A 16167-nucleotide genomic window follows, 5' to 3' on the forward strand; every position below is an offset into this window, starting at 1 on the left:
AAACACAGACTCCACTCCAATCGCTGCAAGAGCAAGAGGAAGTTTATTGGATTTGCAAATGGGCCGTCTCAACAACACAACAGCACCCTCTAGTGCAGTGCAGAGAGAACGGCCTCGATCATCAATTTCACAGAGTATTTAAGGCTTAAAACCACAACATTAGCATATTTCCACAGTGTTACAATTTCATTTGGTAACCTAAAGGATTATAAGGTAAAAGGGGGTTTCCAGGGTAAAAGTGAAGAAGTTACATGCTGTACGTGCCTTGTGGTTTTCATTTCTAGCTTGAGCAAGCAAGGGCAGGGGTCAATGTAGTGTGTAATAACTTGTAGTGTTGTAACAGGATATAAGTTGGGTACATTTTCTGTTAACTTTGGCTTTTATAGTTCCTAAAAATGGTTACAAAAACGGTTACATACTGCAAGTTCAGCTAAAGTTCAGCCATCTTATGAAAGCATTTTCATTTCTTGCAAAAATTGTTGCAAGCCCAGCCAATTAATACAGAAGCAGAACAATATGCAGTTAGCTCAAGCGACTCTATTTCAAACCTAACCTGCCTAATTCTTTCACTCCCTCCTCTTTTTCTTGGCAAATTTTAATCTTAAAATTTAAGGAATAGCTGCATCCTAAAATGTTTGTTCTATGTCTTCTGTTTTTAAACTTTGGTACTGCTGGGTCAGGACCAGGGCATGGGTGATAGACAGTCTACTGTTAATAAACTGAAGAAGCCTATTTATTATGCAGGGTCCAAAGGTTAAGATTAAAAGTAATATTATCAAGGGCCCTGTGATGGTGGAGATTAAGGTTGTTAACCAAGGGGATGAGTTAAACCAGCTCTGAAACCAGGACTGTCCTGCCTCAAAATGGCTCTGTCGTTGTTTTAGTCTCTCCCTTAATTTTGCCATGCTGTCTCTGACCACTCCAGTGTGATCCGCATAGAAACAACACTCTTCCTTTAGGGCTGCACAGAGTCCTCCTTCCTTTAAAAATACCAGGTCCAGCCCCCTTCTATTTTGTAATACTACCTCGGAGAGTGAAGTTAAGGACTTTTCCAAGGCACTGACAGATTCTTCTAAAGCTTGTAAATCTGAATGCATAGCTTGTTGTAACAGGTGAAACTGATTTGTCTTAGACAGGGCAGCGGCTCTGGTACCTATGCCTGCCCCAATGCCCCTGACTATGAGTTCTCCCAATATGAGGGCTAGGGTTATTGTTAGGGGTTCCCTAGGGAGCCGAAGATTTCCCTCATATTGTCGGTAGACTTCCTCAGGGTCATGTAATGTGACCCGAGGCCATACTTCAACCATGACGCACCATTCATGAGTTTGATTATGAGCTTGTCCTGCCAAGCAGGGGGTTAGGCCTGTATTGCATGCCCAAAATGTTCCATTTGGTCCTGTTAAATAATAGGTGCCTGGTTTGAGGGTCATAGTTTTATTACAGAGGCCCTGATATTGAGGGGGAATGGAGCCTACACAGAGTCCCTGCCCTGACACTTCTGGAAGAGTTAGGCGGTGGGATGGCAAATTGGTGCACTGGGGAGGGGCAATAGTATGGTTGGTCCAATTTCCAATGACAGCTACTCCCTCATAATAAGGGGGAGGTGAGGCTAGGCACAGCCAGCAATCCCGGGTCCTATCGGGGTCAGAGCCATTCAATGCTTGGAAGGCCCCATGTATTAGGTTGAGGAGCCTATGCCCCGTTCCGGGTAAGGAGGAATTTTCAGGGCCGGGCGGAGGAGGCGTTGCTACTACGTGCTTATTCGGGAAAACGGTTGTCGGGGAAGCCAGACTGGACTGACTGCTGGCAGGCGTCTGACTGGGCCGATTTCTGACAAGTACCTGCCCAAGAGATTTCCCCTTTGCAAAGTGTGGGGAGGTTGGGCTCCTCTGATCTGTTAATATTTTATTTGGTCCAACCGATACGGTTGCGACAGCAACCATCTGGTTCAAGGCGAATAGGGCAAAGGGGTCTCTGGCCGGTCTATACAAGTATATGTCCCATGACTTAGGCCCGACCCATTTGTCCTGTTTTCCCTTATCTGTGAAGCGAAGGATCTGGAGGTGACACCTACCCAACGTCCCATTTATACAAGTACTACAGTCCCTACCCCCACAGTTACTAAATATTATACCTGGAGCCGCCCCGATAGTAATCAGGTCCCATGAAGAGGAGGGTTTCCAGTGTGCACTTCCAGTGGTTTCACATCCCCATTTTTCACAGTATCCTACTTCGGGGCCCCCGCAACCAGGAAGGGATTTTCCATTCTTTCCCCCGGGACAGACATAGGTTCCTCCCTTCCCAACACATACATCGTCAGCATCAAAAAGTTGACAAAGGTCAAAATACAATTCAGGAAAATAATCACTAAGAACATTAAAACCAGAGGTGCTATTGACAATTGCTCCGGTTCTTAAATTAATAAGCTGCCAAGTAATATGATAAGGGATATGAGGACTTGAGTTTACTACAACCATGCTGAAAAAGAATACTAAGAGCAAAATAGTCTTATCTTGAGGGGGTTTTGAGTGCGTTGTAGTCTCCATTCCGGTGTCGGCTTGTCGGCAGGGCTGCCTGTCCCTTGACTCTGTTCAGTTGCTGCTTTCTTGACGTGCGACACGTGAATCCAGGCGGCGATTCCGTCCACCTTTACCGCCGTCGGTGTGGTCAGTAGTACTGTGTAAGGTCCTTTCCAGCGCGGCTCAAGATTCTTGGTCTGGTGCCTGCGAACATAGACGGTGTCCCCAGCCTGGAACGAGTGTGGGAGCACGGGGCCTTTGGACTAATATGCGGCAGCCAGCTGCTTCCCCATGTGCTTGTGAATCAGCTGCAAGGCACGGAAACGAGTCTGCAAAGTAGGGGATGTTGCAAAAGAGTCAATACTGGGTCCCAACAAATCTGCCGCGGGTGGAGGGCCTCCATACAATATTTCATAAGATGTTAGTCCACATACAGAAGGTGTTTTGCGAGCCCTAAACAAAGCCATTGGCAGCAATTCAACCCAGTCTCTAGTGCCAGTCTCCATTATCAACTTAGTTAAGGTCTCCCTAATTGTTGTTTTGAAACAAAGGAGGGGAGCAGGGTGTTTGAGATGCGGATGCATATAAATGCCTTCTCTTTAGGCCTGTCACACACACACAAGCTCACAACTGGCTTCCTGCCTAACCTTTTCCCTCAAGAGGAATACCCAAAATTTTGGGATTATGGATGGAGTTCCGTCTTCCGTAACTTCTTCACAGCTGGCATATGGGCGTCGAGGGAGATCTGGGTATTCTCTCTTGCTATCTGTCTTATGGTATGTGACAGTAGCCTTAGGAACACTGTGCCGGCCTCCCATCATTTTTTATTTTTATAATTTTTTTGTAACTTTTACATACCCTCTCCAACTTACTTTAAATATTTTACCATTTCCATTCCAGTCTAGAGTAAACTAGCCATCAGGATAAAGTCATTCTTACAAACCATGTCCTTTCCTTATTTAAAAAGCTCTTTTCTTTTTAGCCCTTCTTACTAAGAACACTCTTTACCAAGTACACACTTTTATACTTGATGTTTTCCATAGAGCCTGGTTGGCTCTTCTTACCTCACCAGAAGACTGACAAAGCCAGATCAATCAGGACTACTGCAAAACACTCAGTCAATTAAAACAGATAGTTAACTTTAGCTCCTTTCCAGAGTTAGTCCTTGGACAATTAAAGTCTAGCAACAGTAATATTATGGGCCTTCAACAAAGCCATCGGCAGCAACTTGACCCAGTCCCTAGTGCCAGTCTCCACTATTAATTTAGCTAAGGTCTCCTTAATTGTTCTGCTCATACGTTTTACCTGACTAAATCCCCAGCACCCTGGCCACCAACTGACTCACCCGGGAGATGATAGCGGGTCCGTTGTCTGACCCCAGTACCTTTTGGTAGTCCAAATCGGGGAAATATTAGTGCAGTTCCTTCCTTGGTCGGGAAGGCTTCTTGATGGAGGAAGCTGCTGTCTTCATTATACCAGGTGTACTCAGCATCTGGTAGGGGCCGATCTGTCAGGTCCTCTCGGGCCCCATGGACTTCGGCCAGCACCTGTTGGCAGTTATGACTGACCTGCGTTTTGGTCTCCTGGTTCCAGTAGCAGCGTGGCGGGATCGAGGGAGGTCGTTGTTTCAAACCGAATACGTTCAGGGTTACTCAGGTTATTCTTGGTAAGCAGCTGGGAGTAGTAGTCGGGGCCAGTGGGCAGCGCCCCACTTCCAAAGGCCCCCCTCAGCTGGCTCTGCCCGCTGATCGGGCAGCCACTGCCAAAGGGAGCAAAGAGGCTAAAGTTGGCGGTGATGGTAGGCTCCGTTAGGGGCAGCAGGGACAGCTCCTGTTCCAGCTGTTTCAGTAGGGCCTCACTGGCCCCCACCCCGTCCTCCTTCTTTTCTCTGGTGACATTTTTATTTGGACAGTCTCTGGCCCAGTGTCCTCTCTCCTTGCAGTACACACACTGGTCTCGTTCTATCCGTGGTCTTTTCCGTGGCCTATTATTATCTCCCGGGTATTTCCCTGTCTGACCTCTACCGTAACCTGACCTATCTTGTCTGTTTAATTTGCTCACTGCGGTGACCAGGATTTTAGCTAACCTTTCCAGAAACCCTGCCGGGGTCTCTTCCTTACCCTGGATTACCCTAGCCAAATCAGTAGGGCGTCTCCCTGCCCTTTTGAGACCTGTCAGGAGAATCTGGCGATAGAGACGGAGTCGTTCCCTACCGGCTGCCGTATTAAAATCCCAATCTGGTCTGGTTAACGGGAAAGCTGCATCAATTTCGTTTGGCAGTTGGGTGGGTTGACCATTGTCCCCCGGAACGCTCTTTCGAGCTTCCGTGAGAACTCGTTGTCTTTCTTCCGTAGTCAGGAGGGCCTGCAAAAGTGGGTCTAGAGGTGTCACAGATAGGGGCAGAGTGGGTTTGGGGCCCGACTCCGCCGCCGGGGTGGCCGTTGGCAACTCAGGGCTGGGCTTCATTTTTAGGGCGGTGACGGGAGCAGCGGGATCAAGCTCCGCCACCACCCTGTTGGAGAAAAGAAAAGGTTTTACCCAATTTGGGGGATTTTGCACCTGGTTTCGCACCTTCAGGGACAAGATTTGGGCCCGTTCTTGGACCTCTTTCCAATGATCTAAAATAAGGCTTAAAGGCGTGGTTAATCCCTGTCTCATATTGGGAAAGAAAAAGTAAATCATAATCATAACACAGAACATAATTACAAAACACACAATCATACTGCGCGCGACAATGGAACGAAACAAAACTGAAACCAAAACTTCCGATGGGAGCGGCTGCCTAACCAGCCCTCTCCCAGAACACCGCTGGAGCGTCCTCCAGGGCTTGAGCCAGGGGTCCGGACACGTCTGTCCTTACCTACTACTGGCTCTTATCACCTGTAAACATAAACACCGGTACGCCAGGCGCCCCGGGGAAATGGACAGTGAAACACACAAAAATACACGAAACAGAAGAGACTTACCTCGGATTGGGAGATGGAGGGTGAATCTGGGGGGGTCTGAATCCCGGACGAGCCCCCAAGAAATGTAAGACCCCTTAAGCAGGTGTCCCACTATCCGGACCCCCAGAAACACAGACTCCACTCCAATCGCTGCAAGAGCAAGAGGAAGTTTATTGCATTTGCAAATGGGCCGTCTCAACAACACAACAGCACCCTCTAGTGCAGTGCAGAGAGAGCGGCCTCGATCATCAATTTCACAGAGTATTTAAGGCTTAAAACCACAACATTAGCATATTTCCACAGTGTTACAATTTCATTTGGTAACCTAAAGGATTACAAGGTAAAAGGGGGTTTCCAGGGTAAAAGTGAAGAAGTTACATGCTGTACGTGCCTTGTGGTTTTCATTTCTAGCTTGAGCAAGCAAGGGCAGGGGTCAATGTAGTGTGTAATAACTTGTAGTGTTGTAACAGGATATAAGTTGGGTACATTTTCTGTTAACTTTGGCTTTTATAGTTCCTAAAAACGGTTACAAAAACGGTTACATACTGCAAGTTCAGCTAAAGTTCAGCCATCTTATGAAAGCATTTTCATTTCTTGCAAAAATTGTTGCAAGCCCAGCCAATTAATACAGAAGCAGAACAATATGCAGTTAGCTCAAGCGACTCCATTTCAAAACTAACCTGCCTAATTGTTTCAGGATTGAGTTAGCCAAAACACAACCAGATATTTCTGGTTTCATCAGGTCCTTGCCCGGAGAAATTTCTGTGGAATTCGTATGCAATGGACCGGGAAAATCACAGTACAACTGGTTTAGCAGAAAAGCAAAGTCTTCTCATTAGGCAAGAACATAAAATGTCATCGATACAAACAGAAATATCACGTTTGTTTGCCGCAGTTCCTCTAGCTTTCTACCTAGAAAATACGAATGTGTAGAGCTGGTGTCCCCATGATGAACCAATTAGTGTTTCAATGGTAGAAAATTAAATGTTCCCTGATAAAATCATTCAACACAATAAAGTCCATCGATAATATCCAGAAAACACAAACACAGAGGCTTTCACAATATTTCGGATTGAGTTAGCCAAAACACAACTGGATATTTCTGGTTTCATCCAGGCATATCCAGAGAAAGTGGTGTGGAATTCTTATGCAATGGACCAAGAAAATCACAGTAAAAATGGTTTTGGAGAAAAGCAAAGTCTTCTCGTTAGGCAAGTGCATAAAATGTCATCGATACAAACAGACATATCATGTTAGTTTGCCGCAGTTCCTCTAGCTTTCTCCCTAGAATATAGGAATGTGTAGAGCTGGTGTCTCCATGTGGAACCAATTAGTGTATCTAAGCTCAAAATTAAACGTTCCCTGATAAAAAATATTCAGAACAATAAATTCCGTTGATAATATCTGGAAAACACAAACACAGAGGCTGTAGCAATATCTGGGATTGAGTTAGCCAAAACACAACCGGATATTTCTGGTTTCATCCGGTGCTTTCCAGGAGAAATTTCTGTGGAATTCATATGCAATGGACTGGGAAAATCACAGTACAACTGGTTTAGCAGAAAACCAAAGTCTTCTCGTTAGGCAAGTGCATAAAATGTCATCGATACAAACAGAAATATCACGCTTGTTTGCCGCAGTTCCTCTAGCTTTCTACCTAGAAAATACGAATGTGTAGAGCTGGTGTCCCCATGATGAACCAATTAGTGTTTCAATGGTAGAAAATTAAATGTTCCCTGATAAAATCATTCAACACAATAAAGTCCATCGATAATATCCAGAAAACACAAACACAGAGGCTTTCACAATATTTCGGATTGAGTTAGCCAAAACACAACTGGATATTTCTGGTTTCATCCAGGCATATCCAGAGAAAGTGGTGTGGAATTCTTATGCAATGGACCAAGAAAATCACAGTAAAAATGGTTTTGGAGAAAAGCAAAGTCTTTTCGTTAGGCAAGTGCATAAAATGTCATCGATACAAACAGAAATATCATGTTAGTTTGCCGCAGTTCCTCTAGCTTTCTCCCTAGAATATAGGAATGTGTAGAGCTGGTGTCTCCATGTGGAACCAATTAGTGTATCTAAGCTCAAAATTAAACGTTCCCTGATAAAAAATATTCAGAACAATAAATTCTGGTGATAATATCCGGAAAACACAAACACAGAGGCTGTAGCAATATCTAGGATTAAGTTAGCCAAAACACAACCGGATATTTCTGGTTTCATCCGGTCCTTTCCAGGAGAAATTTCTGTGGAATTCATATGCAATGGACTGGGAAAATCACAGTACAACTGGTTTAGCAGAAAAGCAAAGTCTTCTCATTTGTCAAGTGCATAAAATGTCATCTATACAAACAGAAATATCACGTTGTTTGCCGCAATTCCTCTAGCTTTCTCCCTAGAAAATACGAAAGTGTTTAGCTGGTGTCTCCATGTGGAAACAATTAGTGATTCCCAGCACAAAATTAAATGTTCCCTGATAAAAAAAAACATTCAAAACAATAAAGTCTGTGGATAATATCAGGAAAACAAAAACACAGAGGCTGTAGCAATATCTGGGATTGAGTTAACCAAAACACAACCGGATATTTCTGGTTTCATCCAGGCATATCCGGGTAAAGTGTTGTGGAACTTGTATGCAATGGACCGATAAAATCACAGTAAAAATGGTTTTGGAGAAAAGCAAAGTCTTTTCGTTAGGAAAGTGCATAAAATGTCATCGATACAAACAGAAATATCATGTTTGTTTGCCGCAGTCTCTCTAGCTTTCTCCCAAGAAAATACGAATGTGTAGAGCTGGTGTCTCCATGTGCAAACAATTAGTGTTTCTACGGTACAAAATTAAATGTTCCCTGATAAAAACATTCAAAACAATAAAATGCTTTGATAATATCCAGAAAACAGAAACACAGAGGCTGCAGCAATATCTGGGATAGAGTTAGCCAAAACACAACCGGATATTTCTGGTTTCATCCAGTCATATCTGGACAAAGTGGTGTGGAATTTGTATGCAATGGACCGAGAAAATCACAGTTAAAATGGTTTTGGAGAAAAGCAAAGTCTTTTCGTTAGGCAAGTGCATAAAATGTCATTGATACAAACAGAAATATCAAGCTTATTTGTCACAGTTCCTCTAGCTTTCTCCCTAGAAAATACAAATATGTAGAGCTGGTGTCTCCATGTGGATCCAATTAGTGTATCTAAGCTCAAAATATAAAGTTCCCCAATAAAAAACATTCAAAAGAATAAAGTCCGTTGATAATATCAGGAATACACAAACACAGGCTTTAGCAATATCTGGGATTGAGTTAGCCAAAACACAACAGGATATTTCCAGTTAGATCCAGTCATATCCGGACAAACTGGTGTGGAATTCATATGCAATGGACCGGGAAAATCACAGTACAACTGGTTTAGCAGAAAAGCAAAGTCTTCTCGTTAGGCAAGTGCATAAAATGTCATCGATACAAACAGAAATATCACATTTGTTTGCCGCAGTTCCTCTAGCTTTCTACCTAGAAAATACGAACGTGTAGAGCTGGTGTCCCCATGATGAACCAATTAGTGTTTCAATGGTACAAAATTAGATGTTCCCTGATAAAATCATTCAACACAATAAAGTCCATCGATAATATCCAGAAATCACAAACACAGAGGCTTTCACAATATTTCGGATTGAGTTAGCCAAAACACAACTGGATATTTCTGGTTTCATCCAGGCATATCCAGAGAAAGTGGTGTGGAATTCTTATGCAATGGACCAAGAAAATCACAGTAAAAATGGTTTTGGAGAAAAGCAAAGTCTTTTCGTTAGGCAAGTGCATAAAATGTCATCGATACAAACAGACATATCATGTTAGTTTGCCGCAGTTCCTCTAGCTTTCTCCCTAGAATATAGGAATGTGTAGAGCTGGTGTCTCCATGTGGAACCAATTAGTGTATCTAAGCTCAAAATTAAACGTTCCCTGTAAAAAACATTCAGAACAATAAATTCCGGTGATAATATCCGGAAAACACAAACACAGAGGCTGTAGCAATATCTGGGATTGAGTTAGCCAAAACACAACCGGATATTTCTGGTTTCATCCGGTCCTTTCCCAGAGAAATTTCTGTGGAATTCGTATGTAATGGACCGGGAAAATCACAGTACAACTGGTTTAGCAGAAAAGCAAAGTCTTCTCGTTAGGCAAGTGCATAAAATGTCATCTATACAAACAGAAATATCACGTTTGTTTGCCGCAGGTCCTCTAGCTTTCTCCCTAGAAAATACGAAAGTGTTTAGCTGGTGTCTCCATGTGGAAACAATTAGTGATTCCCAGCACAAAATTAAATGTTCCCTGATAAAAAAAAACATTCAAAACAATAAAGTCTGTGGATAATATCAGGAAAACAAAAACACAGAGGCTGTAGCAATATCTGGGATTGAGTTAACCAAAACACAACCGGATATTTCTGGTTTCATCCAGGCATATCCGGATAAAGTGTTGTGGAACTTGTATGCAAAGGACCGATTAAATCACAGTAAAAATGGTTTTGGAGAAAAGCAAAGTCTTTTCGTTAGGAAAGTGCATAAAATGTCATCGATACAAACAGAAATATCATGTTTGTTTGCCGCAGTCTCTCTAGCTTTCTCCCCAGAAAATACGAATGTGTAGAGCTGGTGTCTCCATGTGCAAACAATTAGTGTTTCTACGGTACAAAATTAAATGTTCCCTGATAAAAACATTCAAAACAATAAAATGCTTTGATAATATCCAGAAAACAGAAACACAGAGGCTGCAGCAATATCTGGGATAGAGTTAGCCAAAACACAACCGGATATTTCTGGTTTCATCCAGTCATATCTGGACAAAGTGGTGTGGAATTTGTATGCAATGGACCGAGAATATCACAGGTAAAATTGTTTTGGAGAAAAGCAGTCTTTTCGTTAGGCAAGTGCATAAAATGTCATTGATACAAACAGAAATATCAAGCTTATTTGTCACAGTTCCTCTAGCTTTCTCCCTAGAAAATACAAATATGTAGAGCTGGTGTCTCCATGTGGAACCAATTAGTGTATCTAAGCTCAAAATATAAAGTTCCCCAATAAAAAACATTCAAAAGAATAAAGTCCGTTGATAATATCAGGAATACACAAACACAGGCTTTAGCAATATCTGGCATTGAGTTAGCCAAAACACAACCGGGTATTTCCAGTTAGATCCAGTCATATCCGGACAAACTGGTGTGGAATTCGTACGCAATGGACCGGGAAAATCACAGTACAACTGGTTTAGCAGAAAAGCAAAGTCTTCTCGTTAGGCAAGTGCATAAAATGTCATCGATACAAACAGAAATATCACGTTTGTTTGCCGCAGTTCCTCTAGCTTTCTCCCTAGAAAATACGAATGTGTAGAGCTGGTGTCCCCATGATGAACCAATTAGTGATTCAATGGTACAAAATTAGATGTTCCCTGATAAAATCATTCAACACAATAAAGTCCATCGATAATATCCAGAAATCACAAACACAGAGGCTTTCACAATATTTCGGATTGAGTTAGCCAAAACACAACTGGATATTTCTGGTTTCATCCAGGCATATCCAGAGAAAGTGGTGTGGAATTCTTATGCAATGGACCAAGAAAATCACAGTAAAAATGGTTTTGGAGAAAAGCAAAGTCTTTTCGTTAGGCAAGTGCATAAAATGTCATCGATACAAACAGACATATCATGTTAGTTTGCCGCAGTTCCTCTAGCTTTCTCCCTAGAATATAGGAATGTGTAGAGCTGGTGTCTCCATGTGGAACCAATTAGTGTATCTAAGCTCAAAATTAAACGTTCCCTGATAAAAAATATTCAGAACAATAAATTCCGTTGATAATATCTGGAAAACACAAACACAGAGGCTGTAGCAATATCTGGGATTGAGTTAGCCAAAACACAACCGGATATTTCTGGTTTCATCCGGTGCTTTCCAGGAGAAATTTCTGTGGAATTCATATGCAATGTACTGGGAAAATCACAGTAAAACTGGTTTAGCAGAAAAGCAAAGTCTTCTCGTTAGGCAAGTGCATAAAATGTCATCGATACAAACAGAAATATCACGCTTGTTTGCTGCAGTTCCTCTAGCTTTCTCCCTAGAAAATACGAATGTGTAGAGCTGGTGTCCCCATGATGAACCAATTAGTGTTTCAATGGTAGAAAATTAAATGTTCCCTGATAAAATCATTCAACACAATAAAGTCCATCGATAATATCCAGAAAACACAAACACAGAGGCTTTCACAATATTTCGGATTGAGTTAGCAAAAACACAACTGGATATTTCTGGTTTCATCCAGGCATATCCAGAGAAAGTGGTGTGGAATTCTTATGCAATGGACCAAGAAAATCACAGTAAAAATGGTTTTGGAGAAAAGCAAAGTCTTTTCGTTAGGCAAGTGCATAAAATGTCATCGATACAAACAGAAATATCATGTTAGTTTGCCGCAGTTCCTCTAGCTTTCTCCCTAGAATATAGGAATGTGTAGAGCTGGTGTCTCCATGTGGAACCAATTAGTGTATCTAAGCTCAAAATTAAACGTTCCCTGATAAAAAATATTCAGAATAATAAATTCCATTGATAATATCCGGAAAACACAAACACAGAGGCTGTAGCAATATCTAGGATTGAGTTAGCCAAAACACAACCGGAAATTTCTGGTTTCATCCGGTCCTTTCCCGGAGAAATTTCTGTGGAATTCATATGCAATGGACTGGGAAAATCACAGTACAACTGGTTTAGCAGAAAAGCAAAGTCTTCTCATTTGTCAAGTGCATAAAATGTCATCTATACAAACAGAAATATCACGTTGTTTGCCGCAATTCCTCTAGCTTTCTCCCTAGAAAATACGAAAGTGTTTAGCTGGTGTCTCCATGTGGAAACAATTAGTGATTCCCAGCACAAAATTAAATGTTCCCTGATAAAAAAAAAACATTCAAAACAATAAAGTCTGTGGATAATATCAGGAAAACAAAAACACAGAGGCTGTAGCAATATCTGGGATTGAGTTAACCAAAACACAACCGGATATTTCTGGTTTCATCCAGGCATATCCGGGTAAAGTGTTGTGGAACTTGTATGCAATGGACCGATAAAATCACAGTAAAAATGGTTTTGGAGAAAAGCAAAGTCTTTTCGTTAGGAAAGTGCATAAAATGTCATCGATACAAACAGAAATATCATGTTTGTTTGCCGCAGTCTCTCTAGCTTTCTCCCAAGAAAATACGAATGTGTAGAGCTGGTGTCTCCATGTGCAAACAATTAGTGTTTCTACGGTACAAAATTAAATGTTCCCTGATAAAAACATTCAAAACAATAAAATGCTTTGATAATATCCAGAAAACAGAAACACAGAGGCTGCAGCAATATCTGGGATAGAGTTAGCCAAAACACAACCGGATATTTCTGGTTTCATCCAGTCATATCTGGACAAAGTGGTGTGGAATTTGTATGCAATGGACCGAGAAAATCACAGTTAAAATGGTTTTGGAGAAAAGCAAAGTCTTTTCGTTAGGCAAGTGCATAAAATGTCATTGATACAAACAGAAATATCAAGCTTATTTGTCACAGTTCCTCTAGCTTTCTCCCTAGAAAATACAAATATGTAGAGCTGGTGTCTCAAGGTGGATCCAATTAGTGTATCTAAGCTCAAAATATAAAGTTCCCCAATAAAAAACATTCAAAAGATTAAAGTCCGTTGATAATATCAGGAATACACAAACACAGGCTTTAGCAATATCTGGGATTGAGTTAGCCAAAACACAACAGGATATTTCCAGTTAGATCCAGTCATATCCGGACAAACTGGTGTGGAATTCATATGCAATGGACCGGGAAAATCACAGTACAACTGGTTTAGCAGAAAAGCAAAGTCTTCTCGTTAGGCAAGTGCATAAAATGTCATCGATACAAACAGAAATATCACGTTTGTTTGCCGCAGTTCCTCTAGCTTTCTCCCTAGAAAATACGAACGTGTAGAGCTGGTGTCCCCATGATGAACCAATTAGTGTTTCAATGGTACAAAATTAGATGTTCCCTGATAAAATCATTCAACACAATAAAGTCCATCGATAATATCCAGAAAACACAAACACAGAGGCTTTCACAATATTTCGGATTGAGTTAGCCAAAACACAACTGGATATTTCTGGTTTCATCCAGGCATATCCCGAGAAAGTGGTGTGGAATTCTTATGCAATGGACCAAGAAAATCACAGTAAAAATGGTTTTGGAGAAAAGCAAAGTCTTTTCGTTAGGCAAGTGCATAAAATGTCATCGATACAAACAGACATATCATGTTAGTTTGCCGCAGTTCCTCTAGCTTTCTCCCTAGAATATAGGAATGTGTAGAGCTGGTGTCTCCATGTGGAACCAATTAGTGTATCTAAGCTCAAAATTAAACGTTCCCTGTAAAAAACATTCAGAACAATAAATTCCGGTGATAATATCCGGAAAACACAAACACAGAGGCTGTAGCAATATCTGGGATTGAGTTAGCCAAAACACAACCGGATATTTCTGGTTTCATCCGGTCCTTTCCCAGAGAAATTTCTGTGGAATTCGTATGTAATGGACCGGGAAAATCACAGTACAACTGGTTTAGCAGAAAAGCAAAGTCTTCTCGTTAGGCAAGTGCATAAAATGTCATCTATACAAACAGAAATATCACGTTTGTTTGCCGCAGGTCCTCTAGCTTTCTCCCTAGAAAATACGAAAGTGTTTAGCTGGTGTCTCCATGTGGAAACAATTAGTGATTCCCAGCACAAAATTAAATGTTCCCTGATAAAAAAAAAACATTCAAAACAATAAAGTCTGTGGATAATATCAGGAAAACAAAAACACAGAGGCTGTAGCAATATCTGGGATTGAGTTAACCAAAACACAACCGGATATTTCTGGTTTCATCCAGGCATATCCGGATAAAGTGTTGTGGAACTTGTATGCAAAGGACCGATTAAATCACAGTAAAAATGGTTTTGGAGAAAAGCAAAGTCTTTTCGTTAGGAAAGTGCATAAAATGTCATCGATACAAACAGAAATATCATGTTTGTTTGCCGCAGTCTCTCTAGCTTTCTCCCCAGAAAATACGAATGTGTAGAGCTGGTGTCTCCATGTGCAAACAATTAGTGTTTCTACGGTACAAAATTAAATGTTCCCTGATAAAAACATTCAAAACAATAAAATGCTTTGATAATATCCAGAAAACAGAAACACAGAGGCTGCAGCAATATCTGGGATAGAGTTAGCCAAAACACAACCGGATATTTCTGGTTTCATCCAGTCATATCTGGACAAAGTGGTGTGGAATTTGTATGCAATGGACCGAGAATATCACAGGTAAAATTGTTTTGGAGAAAAGCAGTCTTTTCGTTAGGCAAGTGCATAAAATGTCATTGATACAAACAGAAATATCAAGCTTATTTGTCACAGTTCCTCTAGCTTTCTCCCTAGAAAATACAAATATGTAGAGCTGGTGTCTCCATGTGGAACCAATTAGTGTATCTAAGCTCAAAATATAAAGTTCCCCAATAAAAAACATTCAAAAGAATAAAGTCCGTTGATAATATCAGGAATACACAAACACAGGCTTTAGCAATATCTGGGATTGAGTTAGCCAAAACACAACCGGATATTTCCAGTTAGATCCAGTCATATCCGGACAAACTGGTGTGGAATTCGTACGCAATGGACCGGGAAAATCACAGTACAACTGGTTTAGCAGAAAAGCAAAGTCTTCTCGTTAGGCAAGTGCATAAAATGTCATCGATACAAACAGAAATATCACGTTTGTTTGCCACAGTTCCTCTAGCTTTCTACCCAGAAAATACGAACGTGTAGAGCTGGTGTCCCCATGATGAACCAATTAGTGTTTCAATGGTACAAAATTAGATGTTCCCTGATAAAATCATTCAACACAATAAAGTCCATCGATAATATCCAGAAATCACAAACACAGAGGCTTTCACAATATTTCGGATTGAGTTAGCCAAAACACAACTGGATATTTCTGGTTTCATCCAGGCATATCCAGAGAAAGTGGTGTGGAATTCTTATGCAATGGACCAAGAAAATCACAGTAAAAATGGTTTTGGAGAAAAGCAAAGTCTTTTCGTTAGGCAAGTGCATAAAATGTCATCGATACAAACAGACATATCATGTTAGTTTGCCGCAGTTCCTCTAGCTTTCTCCCTAGAATATAGGAATGTGTAGAGCTGGTGTCTCCATTTGGAACCAATTAGTGTATCTAAGCTCAAAATTAAACGTTCCCTGATAAAAAACATTCAGAACAATAAATTCCGGTGATAATATCCGGAAAACACAAACACAGAGGCTGTAGCAATATCTGGGATTGAGTTAGCCAAAACACAACCAGATATTTCTGGTTTCATCCGGTCCTTTCCCGGAGAAATTTCTGTGGAATTCGTATGTAATGGACCGGGAAAATCACAGTACAACTGGTTTAGCAGAAAAGCAAAGTCTTCTCATTAGGCAAGTGCATAAATTGTCATCTATACAAACAGAAATATCACGTTTGTTTGCCGCAGGTCCTCTAGCTTTCTCCCTAGAAAATACGAAAGTGTTTAGCTGGTGTCTCCATGTGGAAACAATTAGTGATTCCCAGCACAAAATTAAATGTTCCCTGATAAAAAACATTCAAAACAATAAAGTCTGTGGA

At 41.2% G+C, this 16167-nt stretch overlaps 1 protein-coding gene across 1 annotated transcript; it reads right to left on the reverse strand.

The window, feature by feature from the left end:
- Positions 1-626: 626 nt before the first annotated feature.
- Positions 627-2477, reverse strand: LOC133754685 (MLV-related proviral Env polyprotein-like). Its single transcript, XM_062185115.1, has one exon. The coding sequence runs from the start codon at positions 2475-2477 to the stop codon at positions 627-629; it is 1851 nt and encodes a 616-aa protein (XP_062041099.1).
- Between the last annotated feature and the right edge of the window lie 13690 nt (positions 2478-16167).

This window comes from Lepus europaeus, unplaced genomic scaffold (genome assembly GCF_033115175.1).
Source record: "Lepus europaeus isolate LE1 unplaced genomic scaffold, mLepTim1.pri SCAFFOLD_28, whole genome shotgun sequence".
Lineage (NCBI taxonomy): Eukaryota > Metazoa > Chordata > Mammalia > Lagomorpha > Leporidae > Lepus > Lepus europaeus.

Excerpts from the sequence above, each read along its gene's own strand:
- LOC133754685 (XM_062185115.1), bottom strand. The coding sequence starts at position 2,477 with ATGGTTGTAGTAAACTCAAGTCCTCATATCCCTTATCATATTACTTGG.